Consider the following 16,931-nt stretch of genomic DNA (forward strand, 5'->3'; position numbering starts at 1 on the left):
AATAAGATCTTGTATCTCTTTCATGCTCCATGCTGAGCTTATTTGCATCTCTGGGCATTCATGGTCAGGTATGCTGCTGGACTCCTCATGCTGACCAAACAAGAAATGAAATAGAAAATTTCATGGGGCTTTTCCTGTGTTACTGAGCATGCAGCAGAGTTTCAAGTGCTGGCCAGAGTGGTCACACAGGAAGACTCTGAAACCCCTCCCAGAGTCTAAGAACATCAAATTGTCTGCACTACCTCAAATGTGACCCTTGAAGCTCAAACTAAGTGCTATTCTTCTCATTAAGGTGGCGTACAGAAGTCAATTTTAAAAGCCCTTAAGGATGGTGGAAGGGGCTTGTGTGTAGGATGGTGTAGAAATGGTCATTATAAAAAAAATTTCCCTAATGCAACTAACTGTGACCTAACCTCATAGTGTAGCCCAGGCCTTAAACAAGCTTAAATGAGTAGTATCTGTGCTGAAATTAAAGTATCTATGTTGGTGTAAAAGCAGTAAGAGGAGTACATGCCCCATTATTCTCTAATTATAAAATTACTATATTATTCCTTTCAATTATACCTAAATTAATTATAAAGTCACCATTTGTAATCCTTGTCTTTTTACAGTACATCAGTGTATCTGAGAATTTTTAAGGTTTTCCTGATAGCCAGAGCCCATGTTCCTTTTTATTCTTGTGGTGTATAAGTATTCTGCAGTGTATCACAATTTTACTGCTGCCAGGTGCAGTCACTCTGTGCTCATCATGAATTTTATTGAAGTTATACAAGCACTTCATTTACTGAGGATATATAAGTTAAGGGTTAAAGAAAACTTTTTTTTTTGAGAACACATTAGTGGTATTACCTTGAAGGGCGCAAACAGCTTTGATCCAACACATTCAGCTCTTTTTAAACACAACTTTGCTTTTTCACTGTGTCTTTGCCATTAATTCTCCATTTTAGTCTATTAAAATGTTTGTATCTGGAACTAACTTTATGCTACCTTGTTCAGTGTCAGTTTTTCAGCTTATTTTACAACTTTCTGCATAAAGCAGATTTTCATTTGATTTAGTCCCCTTTAAAAGATGTCTGCTAGTGTTCCTCTTCCTGTTTATATAATACTCAGATTTTACGTTAGCCTTCATTATTTGAACAAAATTGAACACAACAGGGTCGGGCGGTGTGCGATGCTTCGACTTGGAGAGGCAGTAGCTCTCTTGCTGAGGCCCCATCCCCTGCCCAGCCCTGCCCTGTTCCCACTCTCTCCTCTCTTCCCTTCCCCTGCCTTTTCATGTCCCTGCTCGCTGCATGCTTGTCCCCTTCCAGGCAGATCCCTGAACCCAAGCAAATTATTTTTGAAAAAGTCCTCTTTTCGCCAGTCTCTTTCTCAACAAAATGCACCATGTTTTGTACCATGTGCCAGACATACAGGAGGTACCAAATTAAAAGCACTAAAATAGGGAATAAGAAATGTCAGACACAGGATTTTTATGTGCTGTACTGTGATAGCTGACATGCAGACGACTTGCAAATGCTCCATACCCTTCTCACTGATCCGGGGGAAACATATAATGGCTAAATGAGAAATTTCTGTCCTTTCTTCAAACAATCAATAAAACAAAGTGTCAGGCCTCACCATCTGCTGGTATTTGCCTCCTGACAGGACGAAAATGAGCGGAATCCAACTGCAAAATTTGCCATCTCATTCTCACTTCTCCATACAAAAAAGGTTGAACCCTTCCTACTTTTATTGTTTCAACATCAATAAGCACCTCAAACAATGAGTAAAAATTGACACGAATCGTTTCTGTAAAATACAGGCTGGCTGCTGCGTTAACAATAGCATTCATTCAGCTCACAGAACCAAGAAGGCAAAACGTGTCAACTTTATGAACCAGACCTGCAGACCGCACTCCTGTCTTCCCTTCCGCCCGGGAATCTGCCTGAACCATAACAAAAACATTAGAGGCATGAAACCACCAGAGGTTTCTGCTGCACTTGTGTGGGAAGGCAGACCCTCACTTCGCTTAAAGGACTTGTCCCCCATGATAGCAGATCTAGCTCAGATGGTGGTTAAAGTGGCAGCATCCAGTACTTCCTTGACTATATTGCTTCTGTTCCTGCCACTGGTGCAGCTATACTGACAATAGATACAATGGGAAATTTTACAAGTTTCACTTGTAAAGCTGTATATGTTCAAAGCACTGCATAGATAGTAATTCTCATAGCACTCAGGTAAGGCCTGTGGAAAAACCAATTCACATTTTGCTATGTGGTGATACCTGTACTTTGTTTAACGTATGGATAAAAATGAAATAACTATTTTTAAAATTATTACTAACAATAAAAAGAATCCAGCTGATCTGCTTAGAGAGAGGAGGCAGGTACAGCCCACATTTTAACAGTATATGGGCTGCCTTTGGATGCATTGATCTTCTGGCCTTCCCAATATTAGTCATAATAGAAGTGGTCTGTCCAAGCAATTTGATTTGATAAAATGCTTCGCTCTATCCCTTGGCCAGATTTAATCTTTTTAAATAAATTTCTGTCCCCCCGCCCCCAAACCAAGACAGCATTTGTATTTGCAAATTAGGAACAAAGCTATTGCTGAACTATCAGGGTTTTTCTAAAAAGAGGCTAAATTAACAGGAGCTGCATTTTTTTTCAGCTCCCGCATGTAATGATTTTGCAACAGAATTTGTTCCTTTTGTAAGCAAAAAATCTCTGTATGGCTTTGTACATTCTAATGAGACACCTCTACATACTCTGTAAAAACCCTTCATATAACTAAAAAGACACTTTTATTTAGAGAATTAAAATCTAATACAAGAGAAGGTCCATTTGCAGGTAGCACTCTTCTTTCCTGTAGAGTAACTGTTAACAGCATAAGGAATATCATGCTCAAATAGAGTTGATAATGTGCTCAATGGATTTTAAAATGGTATACTCATTATTTGCTAAAGCCTTTTTGTGTGAACATGGCGATAGTAAGCATTAATGGCTAGTATAAGTTCTTTATTGATCAAGTTTACAAGCCTAGAATGAAGGTTGTTTAATGCTTTGTCTAGTCACTATCTGGACAGTGAAAACTGAGTAGTTGTTGCTACTGTAAAGATAAGGTTCTGAATAAAACTGTAAATTACATTGATTAAGTAATAAATTAGTGAATCCTATTGTCAGGCTTGCTGAAATATCACTTTGATATATGTGATGGTCTCAGTGCATGACATTTTTGTTTTACCTTTCTGGGCATCAGATTTATTGGTCTTCCACTTGGACTGGTCAAATTACTGTTTTGAGCCTGTCATTCCATTTGTTACATGTGACCTCAACAGAGGTTGCTCTTTTGCTTCCAATTTTTGAGTTTGTTGTAAACAATACCAATTCTTTCACATTGTTCCAGGCTTCTTAACAGTCTGGATAGTCTGCAGCAGAAATCAAGAAGGGATGTTTTTTTTTTTTTTAGCCAACATATTAAACTTCTTGTTTGGATCCACTGATCCTGAGAGCTCTCCTTCTTCTGACCATGGGATAGAAAGGGCAGAGTTTGCTGTTTTTGCTCTGTTATCACTCTTTCAACAGGGCAGTCATTTCATGGGAACTCTGGGGCTGAGTCTACACTTGCCATGGAAAATTAAAGTTTACGTTCGATCTTCTGGGGTGCCATTTTGTGCATTCCAGGGTCATTGTCGACGCCAGAACTCCTTGCGAGCCACAAGGATTAAGGAATGCCAACGGGATGAGCATTCCCTTCGGCATTCTGCAGTGAGGACAGGGACAAACATTGATGGCTGCAAAATCGATTTTTGGTACACAATTGGCTTACCTAAAATTGCGTAGCAGCCACTGATATTCAAGGTAAGTGTAGACCCAGCGTGGGAGGGAGAAAGTAAAGTACAGCAGCATCCTGTGGCATTTAAAGCACTAATTGCCTCATTGCCGTATGTTACCTGACAGGTTGTGGGTGGGAAATCCATGATCATTCTGAGGTGATTGGTTCAAGGCAAAATACCCAGTTGTCAGGTAAGAGGGATCAGTAAACTATTTTGTAATAGTAACAACCAGTTTGTGCTGTTCAGTTAGTGTCTGGCTAAATGAGAGGGACTCTGAGGCAAAGCTAGGGACGCTAGACTTTTGTTAGCGTCCTTAGTTCACCTTGAGGCTCTTTTCTCATTTTTTTTCTATGTATTGGGTATTACTTGAACAGTAAAGACATCAAAATGGCCACAATCTAGCCTGTTGGTACAGGCAGTGAGACTGTGTGCTAAATTAAATCTGAAACACGCACTGTTTGTAAGAGTGAGCTTTTATTCTAAGAACACAGTGTTCTGTAAAACAGTGGAAAGTGCACTTTGAGTTGATTGCATGTTGTTTCCCCTTTGGTTACTTTTATTCTGACTAATTTCTTTTTGATGGGTTTGCATTCTTCCAGCTGTGGCTCCCCTATTCAGGTTTCAGAGGTGAAGCTGCTCTCCTTTTCATCAGGACAATTAACTGTGTTCCTCCCAGCAGAAGTGAAGTCCATAGGGACAGAGACAGATCATGTGCTGCCTTTGCAAGAGCTAGCCATCAGGACACTCTATAACACCTACTGCAGGTTTTTAAAAGGTATTTTAATTGTCTGTTCATATTGACATATTAGAGTTTGTCGAGACAGGAATGCCTCTCAGAGGTGATAGTTGCATTTATAGAGCTCTTCAAAGTGCTCTGTAAACATAAATGTTTTAAAATGGGTGTTCTGGCAAATTACATTTAAGCGATCAACCAAAATGTTGTGGCCCAAAAGACACTGCTAAATGTTGGGCTCCAGAGGGAAAGTGGTCTTTAGAAATTTTTTTCTTTTGTTTGTTTGTTTGTGTTAGCCACAGTGTAAAAGCATGTGGGCTTTTCACAGTCTGCAGTGGAGAAAAAGCCAACTTGAATGTGAGAGGAGAGGGAGAAATTATTATTCCTAAGGCAAGATTAGATGCATTCTCCAACAATGCAACTCCTTGCCAGGCAGCACACTCCTAAACTGGCAGACTTGTTATATATAAAGACATAGGAAATGTTAGTAGCCGTTGGCCATTTCAGTGTAGCCTAACAGCTGAGCTGCTTTAGTTCTGCTCCAGTTCAGGCTCTTTGTTGTAAACTGGCCTGTGGCTCCTCTGGTTGTGCAATATCACACAAGATACCAATGTTAGAGACTGATTTGGGGTTCAGGCTTGGGAGTGTTGTGGATCTGTTACGTTAAGTGCTTTGGGAATTTGTAAAACATGAGATATAATGTATGTAGAAAAGCTTAGAGTGGGCTTGTCATGAATCATAACCATAGAAGTACTTCCTTTTGCCAAGAAAAAGTGTGCAGTGATGATCTGGCATTCTGCTGCTTTGATTCTCTCTGCCCCAAACTTTGTTTTTATTAAGACCATTGATGGAAGCCCTGTATTAAGAATGGGCCATACCCATGAGACTATATTGGAGGAAACAACTCTGCACTGCTGGGGGAATGAATTAACAACCTATTGGAAGTTTTTGATATCTTTTATGTGGGTAAAAAATGAGAATTGTTCAGATACTAAGTTTATAACAGCATGATGTTCATATAGCACAAAGTGCCAATATCTCTGTGTGCAGAATTCTAATCTCTTTTTGAAGAGAGGCTGGGGGTTTTTGGTCCAAGTGTTATTAAGCTCTATCTGCTGGAAAAGCAGAACTCAGATCTTTAAATTACAGTTGATTATAATCCTCTCATTTCTCACCATGAGTTATCCATATCACAAAGTGTGGCAAGACTGTCACACAAGGAGGATTTAAGTTTGGAATAGTCAGGTAGTGTTGCGTGATCAGTATGAAGACTGTTGGTGGTAGGTCACAGGAAATTGTATTGCAGCAGTGACCAGACTGGCTTTCCTTAGTTTTTGCCTGATCAGAAAGCTGTGAAGTCTTCTATTTAGATGCGGACCCTGCTTGTACCTTTGTCACCTCAGACCACTGGATATGGGACTGCACTTCAGATTCCTGTGGAAACTAAGTTCAGTGCAAATTCCAGAAGCCTGTTGATCAAGTGCTGCACCTCACCTTGCTCAGTTAACACCTACAGTAGCGTGCAGTGCTGGCTGATTGTTTTCTGGGGGAGTTTCACAGGTTAAAGCCAATATCTGAAAGTCCTACATGGCCTGGAGTCTGCTTAACTGAGGAATCGCATTTCCCAGAGATTTGGAAATGGGAACGGGAGAATTCTGGAGCCTCTTCAATATAGAAGAGTGAATGAAACCTTTTGACTTGTTGGGCACGGTAAAAAGGCTCTGTATATTCTGGGCCTTTTGGAGACAGCTGTGGGTATTGGTTCAGGCAGACTAGATTATAGTTTGAAATTTTGAATTACTGGTTGATTAATTGTTTAGTGTTTGTATAAGCTGTGTTGTGCTGCAGGATGGTTATAATTACTGAATTATATAAATAAAAAGGTACTGATTTCCTTCCTAGAATCTTGTATTTTTGACTAGTGAATAGTTGCTGATTAGAACAGAGAACCTCAGATCCAATTTAATGACATGCACTTAGCTAAATCTTCCACATTTTAATTCTGAGTTTTGCTTGAGTCAGCCAATGCCTTTATTGAGAAATATTTTACTGCTTGAAGCATTCGCTGTTTTTTTTTATTTTTGTATTTGCTTGGGCAACAGCACCTTCATCTGGCTGTTTGGGTCTGATTAATCTATGCATGCAGTTTGTTAATTTTTCTTGCTTATTTACATTGGAAGTACCCTTATGGACTTCATCTAATTTGCAAATAGTTCGCTTTAGTTTACTACTTGTGACATGGCCGGATGTCACTGAGAGGATTAGTGAGCTATTTAGTACGCTGAGGTTGTGGAACACATTCACTATGTTGAACTGTATCATGATTTTGTTTTGTTATAATGCTGTTTCTTAACTTAGGTTTTGTTTCTTCCCTAGATTTCAGCTTCCTGACTCCAATCTCATTGCCCAAAAGTCTCTTGGAATTACTGCACTGCCCTCTGGGACACTGTCACCGTTGCAGCCAGCCCATGTTTACCATTGTCTACCCAAAGCTCTTTCCCTTGAGGGAGACTCCAATGTCAGGCCTGCACCAAGGGTAATTACAGAAGATTAGACTGGGTTTCAGACCTTACACAGGGGGTCCTGTTGGGAAGAAAAATATCTTTTTGGAGTTAGAAGATTTTGTTTTAGCACACCAGCCTTAATGGGGCAAAGTCTGCTTTTCTAAATCTCATATAAAAGGAGACACATTTATTGCTCTCATTTCTAAGGCACCCACCAGCATTTTATTGTGTATTTACTAACAAGAGAAACAGTTGTCACCAAGATGCACGCTGATAGTACTCAGGCTTGTGAGGCACCATGCTATTGCATGCCCAGAGTGTCATAAATCCTTCTCTGTGCCTGCCATATGTCAGCTCCACTGCAAACACTAGCACTCCTTTTGAGGCTTCACAGCCCCTGCTGTCACCTGACACGTTAGCAGTTGGCAAACCCCACCCCATGAGCCGTTCGAGAGCTTCTCTGGGGTGTCTGGTCTTTGGTCCACTGAATGCTTGCAGTACAGTAATCTCAGATTTGTTGCTTCCAGAAAAAAAGATGCCCAAGCTTAACAGTTCCACCTCAGGTCACTTCTCTGCTTAACATGCAACACTTAGGTATGTTTATGGAAAGTCAAGTATATGTTTATTTCATGAAGCTTAATAGTTAAATAGTAGCAAATATAAGTATTGGAAAAAGTGGTTATGTGTAAAATAAAATCATAAGGTACTTTCTAGACTTGATTAACACTCATGTCTGTCTAACATTGCTCTCCCCAAATCCTTATACCACTTTTCAGCCAGCTGGCTGTGACTCTCATGAGACAAGAATGTTGTCAGCTATCCTCTTTGGTGAAGGACCCACATGTCACTTTGTATTCAAAGCTATACCAGAACAATCCTTTTTTTATCGATACACAGAACATACACATCCAGCCTGTTTTCTTACTCCTGTGGATTCCTCTGTTGTAGAACTTGAAATCTTTCTTTCAACTGTGGCTCTGTATGCAAATAGGCTTCCATTATGAGACATCCCAGTATACAAGTGGCCAGACAGAGAGAGAGGTGTCTGCCACTTTCTGCCTGAACTGAACCCTTCTGAGGTATGTTATGTCCTGGTGACCTGCCTTATCAGCAAGATCCTAAAAGCACAATTTTTGGTATAATACAGAACTCCTTAAATATTATCTGTCCATAAGTTTTGTAATGATTGTGGCAACCAGTGAGCTGCAGCCTCTCAGCAGAGACCTCACATGCCATTCTCTGGTGAACCTAGGATGCATATATCTGACCTAGAGAATCTGTGTGAAACCCTGTGCCTCCTGTGAGTTTGCGCCAAGATGTCATACCTTCACCCTTACATTGATTCAGTAGGGTTAGTCCTTGACTACTTGATACATCTTGGTTCCTGCCCAGTTGACTCAACAATGTGTGTGCCACCATGATTTTTTACTCTTTATATATACAATTTCCATATCATATTCTTGGAGTACCCTCCTATGTAGCAGCCTGGAGTTGGTCCTTTTGTTCTGTGGCTTGTGATCTGTTAGGACTCTGGACTTCCTGTTAAATAGGTAAGCCTACCTACCTGACTGCCCACACAATTACAATACATTCTCTTTCTGTGACAGAGTAATTTTGTTCTGGGTGGAGATGGGTATCACCTTTTTTTTTAACCTAAGCCACAGGATGCTTTTTATTGCCTTGGTCTTCCTAAACTTACACAGCTACTCAGGCCAATATTTGATTTGTGTGCAGAATTCAGCCATCTTATCAAAGCTAGGACTGGCGTGAACCAGTTTGTCTAATGGAATTCTTTTCACTTCATGAAAGCCTTCTTGACAGGCTGCAGTCCAAACGGCCTTGTCAGGCTGTCTCATTTTGCAGAGGTCTGCAATCGTAGACACATGTTGCTGAAACCTTCCCCAAACCAGCATTAATAATTTGCAGAACATTTAAGACTGAGCTTGCTTTTTGGTTCAGGATACAGGCCACTGAACAACGAACTCTGCTTTTGAAGGATCCTGACATATCAGTCCCTCTTCCACCTAGTAACGTAAATCAGGGAATTTTGGCCTCCCCCATCTTATTTTTTGTCACTTTTACTGCAAGAGCATTATTTCTGAGTTTCTTCGCACAATTCCCACATCATCTTTAATATATTGCAAGGAATGGCTGAATATTGCAGTATTGTTTAGGTAGGCATGAGTTAAGCCCTGTAACCTGGCCAACACTTCATTAACGAGCCTCTGAAATGTGGGGTCCATATTAATTAACTTAAAAGGTAACACTTTAAGCTCACAAAGTTCTGAACTGGTTATGAGGGTGATTTTTTTTTTTCTTCTATGCTTCACTGTTTAAGGCAGTGGATCTCAAACTTTTTGGCATCACCTCCCCCCTTTTGATTTTTGAGAAACCCTCACGCCCCTCCACCTCTTTGTTACTATCATCCAACCTCCTTTTAACAAAAAGTTCAATTTGTAATTTGAAATAAACGCAAAAACTTGATATAAACATGTTATTTGAAATTTAAAAATAAGTACCAATAGTTTTCCTTGGCCCACTGCGGGTGCCTGGTGCAGCCCCAACTGGCCAGCTGCCAGAGCTGCCTGCGCCAGTGGGCCCACCTGAGCCCTGTGCTGCTTGAGCTGCCTGTCCAACCTGACTGAGCACCGCATTGCCGGGGCCAACCACCCGCCTGCCAGCCTGAGCCGCCGAAGCCTTGCAATGCTGGGGCCAGCTGCCCAAGCCCCTCCTCTAAAGCCAGGCACCCCAGTCCCTCAGTCACTCCATCCCCTTCTTGCAAGCCAGGCACCCCCTGCCCCATCCAACCCCATCCTTCTCCCCCTCCCGCCCCCCACAACCCACACCCACTCCCCTTTGCAAGAGGCAGCTAGCTCCATGTGGGTCTTCGCTGGCTGCCTACTTTTTATAGTGGCTGCGCTGGGTTGCCCGCGTAAAATGGCAGGGGCTGAGAGGTGAAACCAAAGGCCAGCTTTTTCTTTGGTTGGGGGGAATGATGGGGGAGCTGGGTCACCTTGCGCCTCGCCAGAATTTCTTCATGCGCCCCAGGGGGGCATGCCCCCGAGTTTGGGAAACCATGGTTTAAGGGGATTTGTCAATACCTTGTTGTTAAATTCAGGGTCCTTGGTAATTTTGCCCTGCTTGTAGGTCTAGTATGTCGATGATTCTGGGCATAGAGTAGACATCAGGAACTTGTGAGAGCATTAAATGTTTTTGGGCACCTTAACAAATGGAGAGTGTAGGGTCTGTTTTTTGAGCCTGTAACTATTTCTGCATCCATCATGCGTGCTTTCTCCTTGCAAATTTGCTCCTGCATTTTGCCATTTTTCTGGTATGTTCTGCTGGAAACTGGCTGTGGTCCTTCAGTATTAATCTTACCAACAATTTTTTGAGTCATGACTGGCCTGCTGGAAAATACCTGTCAGTGGCTTTACAGCATGGCCATAATTTGCCTTTTCAGGCAAACTCTTCATATAAATCAGTACTTTCCAGTTGGGTATCACTGTGGCAGTCAGTCACCAAACCAAGAAAAGGGTCTGCCTCGGAGTCCTTGTCTGCACAGCAAATCTTGCTTACAATGGCTTGTTGACTGAGTTGTGCTTTTAACTTGTTGCTTTGCATACTTTGAGGTGTAACCCAGCTCCTGTTTTATTTTGTATGTTTTACAAGGAGTAACATCACTACCAAATCAATCACAGTTATTGAAATCAAATAGATTTTCTGAGCTACCTGGGCTTAGTGTCGTAAAACCGCACTAATCCCCATCAGGGATTTTTAAATCTTTCCTGAACCTCAGCACATTCTCAGACACTATTTTTCCATCTGCCTCAGTGCCACTTAACCAGGAATCTCTAAGGAATCTCTCATGTGTCTTCTCTGTAGAAGGTCCAGTGGGTCAAACCTTGTGGGCTCTTGCGCTACCTCCTGCTAAGCAAATAGCAGGGTAACATTACGTCCTCCTCACTTGTCCTCTTGTTTCATACATACTCAGCATGGGTTTTTGGGACGCTAAACAAGCCATTTGTTTCCATGGGTTTTTGGGACGCTAAACAAGCCATTTATTCTGCTTTAATCTTTGGGGTGTAAAATACATTTATAGTGAAATCAAATATAAGTTTATCTAAATGCTTACATGGAGCAGTGATCTGAGGTTGAGCTGTAAAATTTTGGTTTATTTGGTTTTCAGGAAGCCGTGAATACTGTGAGTAGACCAGCAGCTGGATACTTTATGGTGACATACAGAGAACTTTGAGCTGGGGTATGCCAGTTGCTCAGCTGCAGATGGACAGCAAGGCCTGCAAGCCATAGAGAGCAGTGCTTGTGTTGCCTGTGGCCAGTTGAGTTACGGAGCTGACCCCCGTGAGGCAAAGAGAAGGACATATTACCTAACAGCAATCCTTTGCCTGGTGCCTTCTCCCTGTACATGAGGCAAATGCAACCACCAAAGGCATATTGATTTCTTATGCTAAAGGCAGTAATGAAAGCCTTGGGAGAGAAACAATGCAGCCATTATTTGAATATATTTCAAATAATCTGCAACTAAAATGCTCTTCTTCAATATGAGCGGATAAGGGGTATGCAGTGGAAAGGTGCTGTGCTGAAGAAAGTAGTTGCTGGTGAAACTTGATTACAAACAGTTCGGTTTCTATGGTCACAGCAAATGTGAACGTGCATGCAAGGCAGTGTAGTAAAACAGCCAGATCTATACAGTTGTCTTTGCTTGCCTAGTAACATAATCAAAATCAAATGAGATTAAAACTGTGGAGTAATGTTCCTCTAGCAAGAGCAGATGTGAAGTAACTTAATGGTGAACGTGGGTAGTGCTTTTCCACTCCCATATACTGGCTTGAGCTGGTGTTTGGTGCCCAACACGTTGGCTGGTGGGATACAGGTTTTAGAAAGAGGTGTGTGAAACTTTCTGTCCTCACAGGCCTATTTGTTTAAAACTTGAGTTGTGCACACAGAGAATTCTGTTTCCTTGAGCCTCCACAAGGAAACTGAAGTAGGTGGGGAGTGTGTTCATTTTCAGCCTCCAGTTAGTCATCCTGGTCAATCAATGCACCCATAATTATAAGCCAGAGAGAGCTTGAGTCTGTTACCAAGAAGGAGGGGTAGGAACACCCTACCTAGGAGCCTGTTTTCTGTCTATTGTCAAGAGGTATTTACAGTCAGTGAGGAGAATCAGCAGCAACATCCTAGCTTAGGCCTCCAGAGCTTTCTCCAGGGTTCTTTTTGTGGTGAGTTTCTTCCCTTCCTTGTGTCTGAAAGGCGTTTCCACTACAGAAAACTCGCTGTAGCTGAGCACCTGGGAACAGATAAAGCCCAGAAAAAGAGCAGGCGTGCACTCTATCCCTCCCCTACAAGTGTGTGTTTCTCTTGCCCAGATGACAGTGACACATTTATATAAGTAGTGGAGAGAAATGTGTAGGAATTTTTCTCCACAGAACAGGGCTAATAGCTAAATCATAAGGACATAGGCCCCTACAGAAAAGGAGCATGAGAACCAGTTAATGCAGTTTGTTTTCTGAAATCTAGTTTGCCGTCCAGAAATAGTTAAATTTTGTTGGACAAAAACCCCAAAAAGCTAAGTTCTCCTTAGAAAAGTACTTCAGCAATTCTTTAGCCTCTGCTTAAACATGGAAAAGAAAAGGTAGGCCACTGAGATGTCTTTGATGAAAATGATGTTTTAGCAATATGCATGGCAGTAATACTAGACTCAGTTTTGCACCACTGAAAAATCTTGTAATTTTGTACTAATTCTTCCGTAGCAGCAAAAGGAAAGAAGTTGTTTAAAGAAGACTTTAAAAAGAGAATAGAGAAGTCTGATTGTTGATTCAAACAGATGGCATAATTTCTTCAAGTTATATGACAGCCTCTTGTGCTGAAGGAGGGTTTGTGGCATAATGCTGCACTGATTTATGAGCAATAAAGCTCTATGAAGTGAAAACAACTTGTGCATCTTAAATTTGGGCAACAGCCAGAAAGCAACGTAACAGTTACTTTAGAAGAGCCATCGCCTTTCTTAGAAAGCTCTTTCAGTGAAGACAGTGCTGTTTAACTTTTCTTCTGTTGCAGTTCTGTCAGATGTTTAAACTTGAGCATTACAAGAGGTTATACCAAGACATGATGGGATGAAAAGGACATTTTTCCAAAGAGCAAATATGTTAGTGTGTTGTATAGTTTCCAGGCCTGTTGTTGGGGTGGAGGGGAAAGAGACAATTGCCATTGGGCCCAGCAATTCAAAAGGGCTCAGGGCTCCAGCAGCCACTACAACCATTGCAGCAGCTACCAGAATCCTGGCCCATTTTCAGTTGCTGCCAGAGCGCTACCAGGGTGTGCCCTAGGTGGCTATGAGGGATGCCTAGGGTTTTGGGCGCACAGTGCACTCTATGTGGCACTGAGGATTGGCTACTCCCAGTCCTGCTCCTTCAATCTGAGGCCCTACCCCTTCTGGTAGAGCAGAGTCAGCCCACCCCTTCCCCCCCCTTTTCCAGGTGCCTGGCAAAACTGTCAGCTCCCCTAACAGTATCCAAATAAAATGATCAACATTTCTTTGCTTGGAACACAAAAAAGAGTGCAAACTGCTGATATTTATATTATATGTAGTGATGCTACATTGACAGGGGATGCCTAGATTCCTAAAGATATGGAAGAGACCTACTGTTATGGTTGTTTAAAAAAAATCTATGGTTAAAAATCAATGAATACAATACAAACACTTTCAGTGTAGGGATTATTAGAATTCTTACTGTGCTGAAACTTGCCATGCAGAGTCTATTCCAGGAAGAAATTATTGTTGCAAATATTAAAAACAGTACCATATTTCCCCCCAAATTATATTTTGCTGTGATTCATTGTACTAATACAGGAGGGTCTCAACAGTCACGAGGGCTCTGTGTTGAGAACCCTCATGAATGTTGAATGTCATGAATACTGTATGGCCGGCGCTCCGTGCCGGCAGCCCCAGGGGAAGCGGCGGCTGCCGGCACTCCATGCCCGGGGTCCTGGGGGAAACTGCGGCTGCCGGCACTCTGTGCCCCAGCGCCTCGGAGAAGCAGCTGCTCACGAATAATTGGACTTGTGAATGTTAGGTTTGCGAGTGGTGAGACCCTTCTGTACTTATGTTGCCTTGCTGAAACTCTGAAATACCAGATTTGTTTAAAATGTATGGCACTACCCATTTTTCACTTTTAGCTAAAATCTCAAAGTATTTTTGCATATATAGTTAACATGTACACCCATCACTTTCTTGGGTCCAGAATGTGTTGTCATAGAGTAGCCAACCATACAACTTTCAGCTCCAGTAAAATTGTGGTGTAAATTCACAGAAATTCTGAATTAATGGTGCCCTGGTGGTCTTAACTTTGCAGCACACATTCTTGGCATAATAATATTATTTATGTAATGCCATAAGTGCATTGTAATTTAATGCCAATGGTATGGTTAAGTCCTTTAGAGAGAAACAGAAGGACAAGATTCTTACTCTTTTTAACCATGTCTATGCACAATGTCGAAATGTAGTGTGGACAAGCTGAGTATTTGAACAGTTTCGCACATCAGATTAGTTCCACAGTTTTTGTTCTGGTCATCTATAGTAGGGTCTCAACATTCATGAGGGTTCTGTGTTGACAACCCTCGTGAATGTTCAGTTTCACATATACAGTACTGTACAGTACTGTATGGTAGCCACTCCCTCCTGGAGCCCGGCTGCTGGTGTCCCTCCCCGGGGAAAACGGTGGCTGCTGGCGCTCCATGCCGCAGAGCCCCGAGGAAGCAGCTGCTTGCGGCTTCTTGCAAATACTTGAAATCACAAACCTAAGGGTCGCAAATATTGAGACCCTACTGTGTATTATTTTGCTTTGCCAGGAAGACTAGCCTTTACTTGCTCCTGTGGCATAATGTATTGGAGGAGTTGGGGAAGAGAGTACTGAGAAAAGACAGACTGGATTTCTAGATTAAGAGGCTGTGTTAAATCTTTTCTCACAATAATATGGGCAAGGTGTCAGTCTTGGCTTTGTAAAATGAAAAACAGACATTGGTGTTACGTAAGCAAAAGGACAAGTTGTTAGTGAGTTATGGGGGGAGAGAGTTTCAGTTGAAGACAGTGAACTCGCCCCTTCATTTGGATTTTTACATTACATGTCACCTAGCAGAACACAACAGCAAATATCCTCCTTGCAGTTCTGGGCTTCACTTTTTCATTCTGATTTCTTATAGACGTGGTGAAACCCACTGTTGGCTGTCAGATTTCAGTTGTTTTGTGCCTCCGAGCAGTAGTTTAAACACACAAAAGAAACTGAATCACAGGATTCTGTAGATATTTTCCTCTTAGCCATTAAACCTCCTGGCAGTAACGCTCATCAAACCACTGTGCAGGAAGCAAAACCTCTTGCTGGTTTCACATACAAAAATTAAAAATCTTCTGTTTAGATAGTTGGCCAGGGTTCATCCTGTATTTTTACAGTCCAGAAAATGATATGTTGTGTAAAGAAGCCTGTTATTTTAATCCTGAACTGACAACTGTTTTTTTCTATCTTTTTTTTTTTTATTTTTTTCCAGGCGGAGAGCTGTTAGTTTTGTGGCATACTGCTGCTCCACCCAGTGTCTGCAGACTTTTGACCTACTGAGTTGATAAATACTTAAAGCTGCTCAGGAGTGTTGCCAGCTTAAAGCTGCATTAGACTGTGTATCCCGTTGATACTGGAATACTGTATGTTTGTGTACATGTGTGAGTACTCCAAAATAGCAGAAATGCTCAGTCAGAAACAGTAAGAGGCACTTAAATCCTGCCCTGTAATTTTGGAGGAGCTGCAAAAACTTCTTGAAATGTAATGATCAAGCTTTTACAAGTATCAACACCTTTACTCTCCTCCAAGACAATGTATAAATGAAACTAATTCAAGGAGCTCTGTCTCCAGTTTTTTTTTTCCTTTAGTGTTTTTTACATGTGGGTCAACTTAGGCTGATACCTAGTTTCAGTGAAAGATCTTTTAGTTCCTTGAGCTATGTTTGGATAGACATGTCATTTACAAAATACATGTCCATTATGGGAGCCCAGTTTTCACTTGTTAATTGTATTTTTCTCCCATTAGAAGAAGGATTGGGGTATACAACCACAAGAGGATAGCAACAATTTAAGTATCCCAGTCTAATTTGTGTGCCAGTTTCTCTTCCTTTACCCAATCCCCTCAGTAGTTTCCCCATCCAACTGCTTGTATGACAGTAGTCTGAGCCTTTGCATTTGTCTGAAATGTTCTAATCCATCTAGTTAAAAGCAGTACTGTCTTCCAGACATCACTGAAGAAACAGTCTCTACTGGAATACTGGGGTGAGTAGGGAGAACACAGCCTTCTTTTGAAATGAAGGCCTGCATAGATCTGCTCCAGCAGGTTCTAAAAGATCAGTATCTTTCTTTGTAACATGGATTTATTTTTAGAATAGCTTTCATCTTGCATGAAAAAATCTGAGGGATACACACACGCTTATCCATATTTATTTTCTATCTGCTGACAAAAATCATGGGGTAATTTGAGAGGTGAACAGTGAGTCCTATAATTTTGCTGAGAGCTGGTCCTCATGTCTCTGGGTTCAAAAATTAACTGACTTGGAAAACAGTTTCAGTCAAGTATCTGAACATCAGAGGAATATGAGAAAAACATGCACACATACTCATATAACATTACAAAGAGGTCCATAATGTGCTTTTTAGCATGTTGGTGGCTAGTCTCACTCAAAACCCTCTTTATTGCTATCTTTGTGGGTGGTCATTTGATGTTGGAATATGCTCATTACAACTACAGTGCAAAGGGTAGAAGCAGACCCAAAACGTCTGTGATTTATATTTTTAATTTTAAAGTACAATAGCATAAAATGTAAC

At 41.4% G+C, this 16,931-nt stretch overlaps 1 protein-coding gene across 4 annotated transcripts in view; it reads left to right on the forward strand.

Annotated features, from left to right (window-relative positions):
- Nucleotides 1-15,959, forward strand: part of LRRC28 (leucine rich repeat containing 28) — a 93,724-nt gene extending 77,765 nt beyond the window's left edge. For 3 of the 4 annotated variants that reach the window (XM_075006974.1, XM_075006973.1, XM_075006976.1), the window contains 3 exons: nucleotides 4,417-4,592; nucleotides 6,927-7,086; nucleotides 15,614-15,959. In XM_075006974.1, the coding sequence (XP_074863075.1) occupies nucleotides 4,417-4,592; nucleotides 6,927-7,086; nucleotides 15,614-15,686 (409 nt within the window). In that variant the 3' untranslated portion in view covers nucleotides 15,687-15,959. Of the gene's footprint in view, nucleotides 1-4,416; nucleotides 4,593-6,926; nucleotides 7,087-7,581; nucleotides 7,649-15,613 lie in introns of all 4 variants that reach the window. The other variant, XM_075006975.1, reaches the window with a different exon arrangement.
- The last annotated feature ends 972 nt before the right edge of the window (nucleotides 15,960-16,931 follow it).

The sequence above is a fragment of the Carettochelys insculpta genome, chromosome 12 (assembly GCF_033958435.1).
Source record: "Carettochelys insculpta isolate YL-2023 chromosome 12, ASM3395843v1, whole genome shotgun sequence".
Lineage (NCBI taxonomy): Eukaryota > Metazoa > Chordata > Testudines > Carettochelyidae > Carettochelys > Carettochelys insculpta.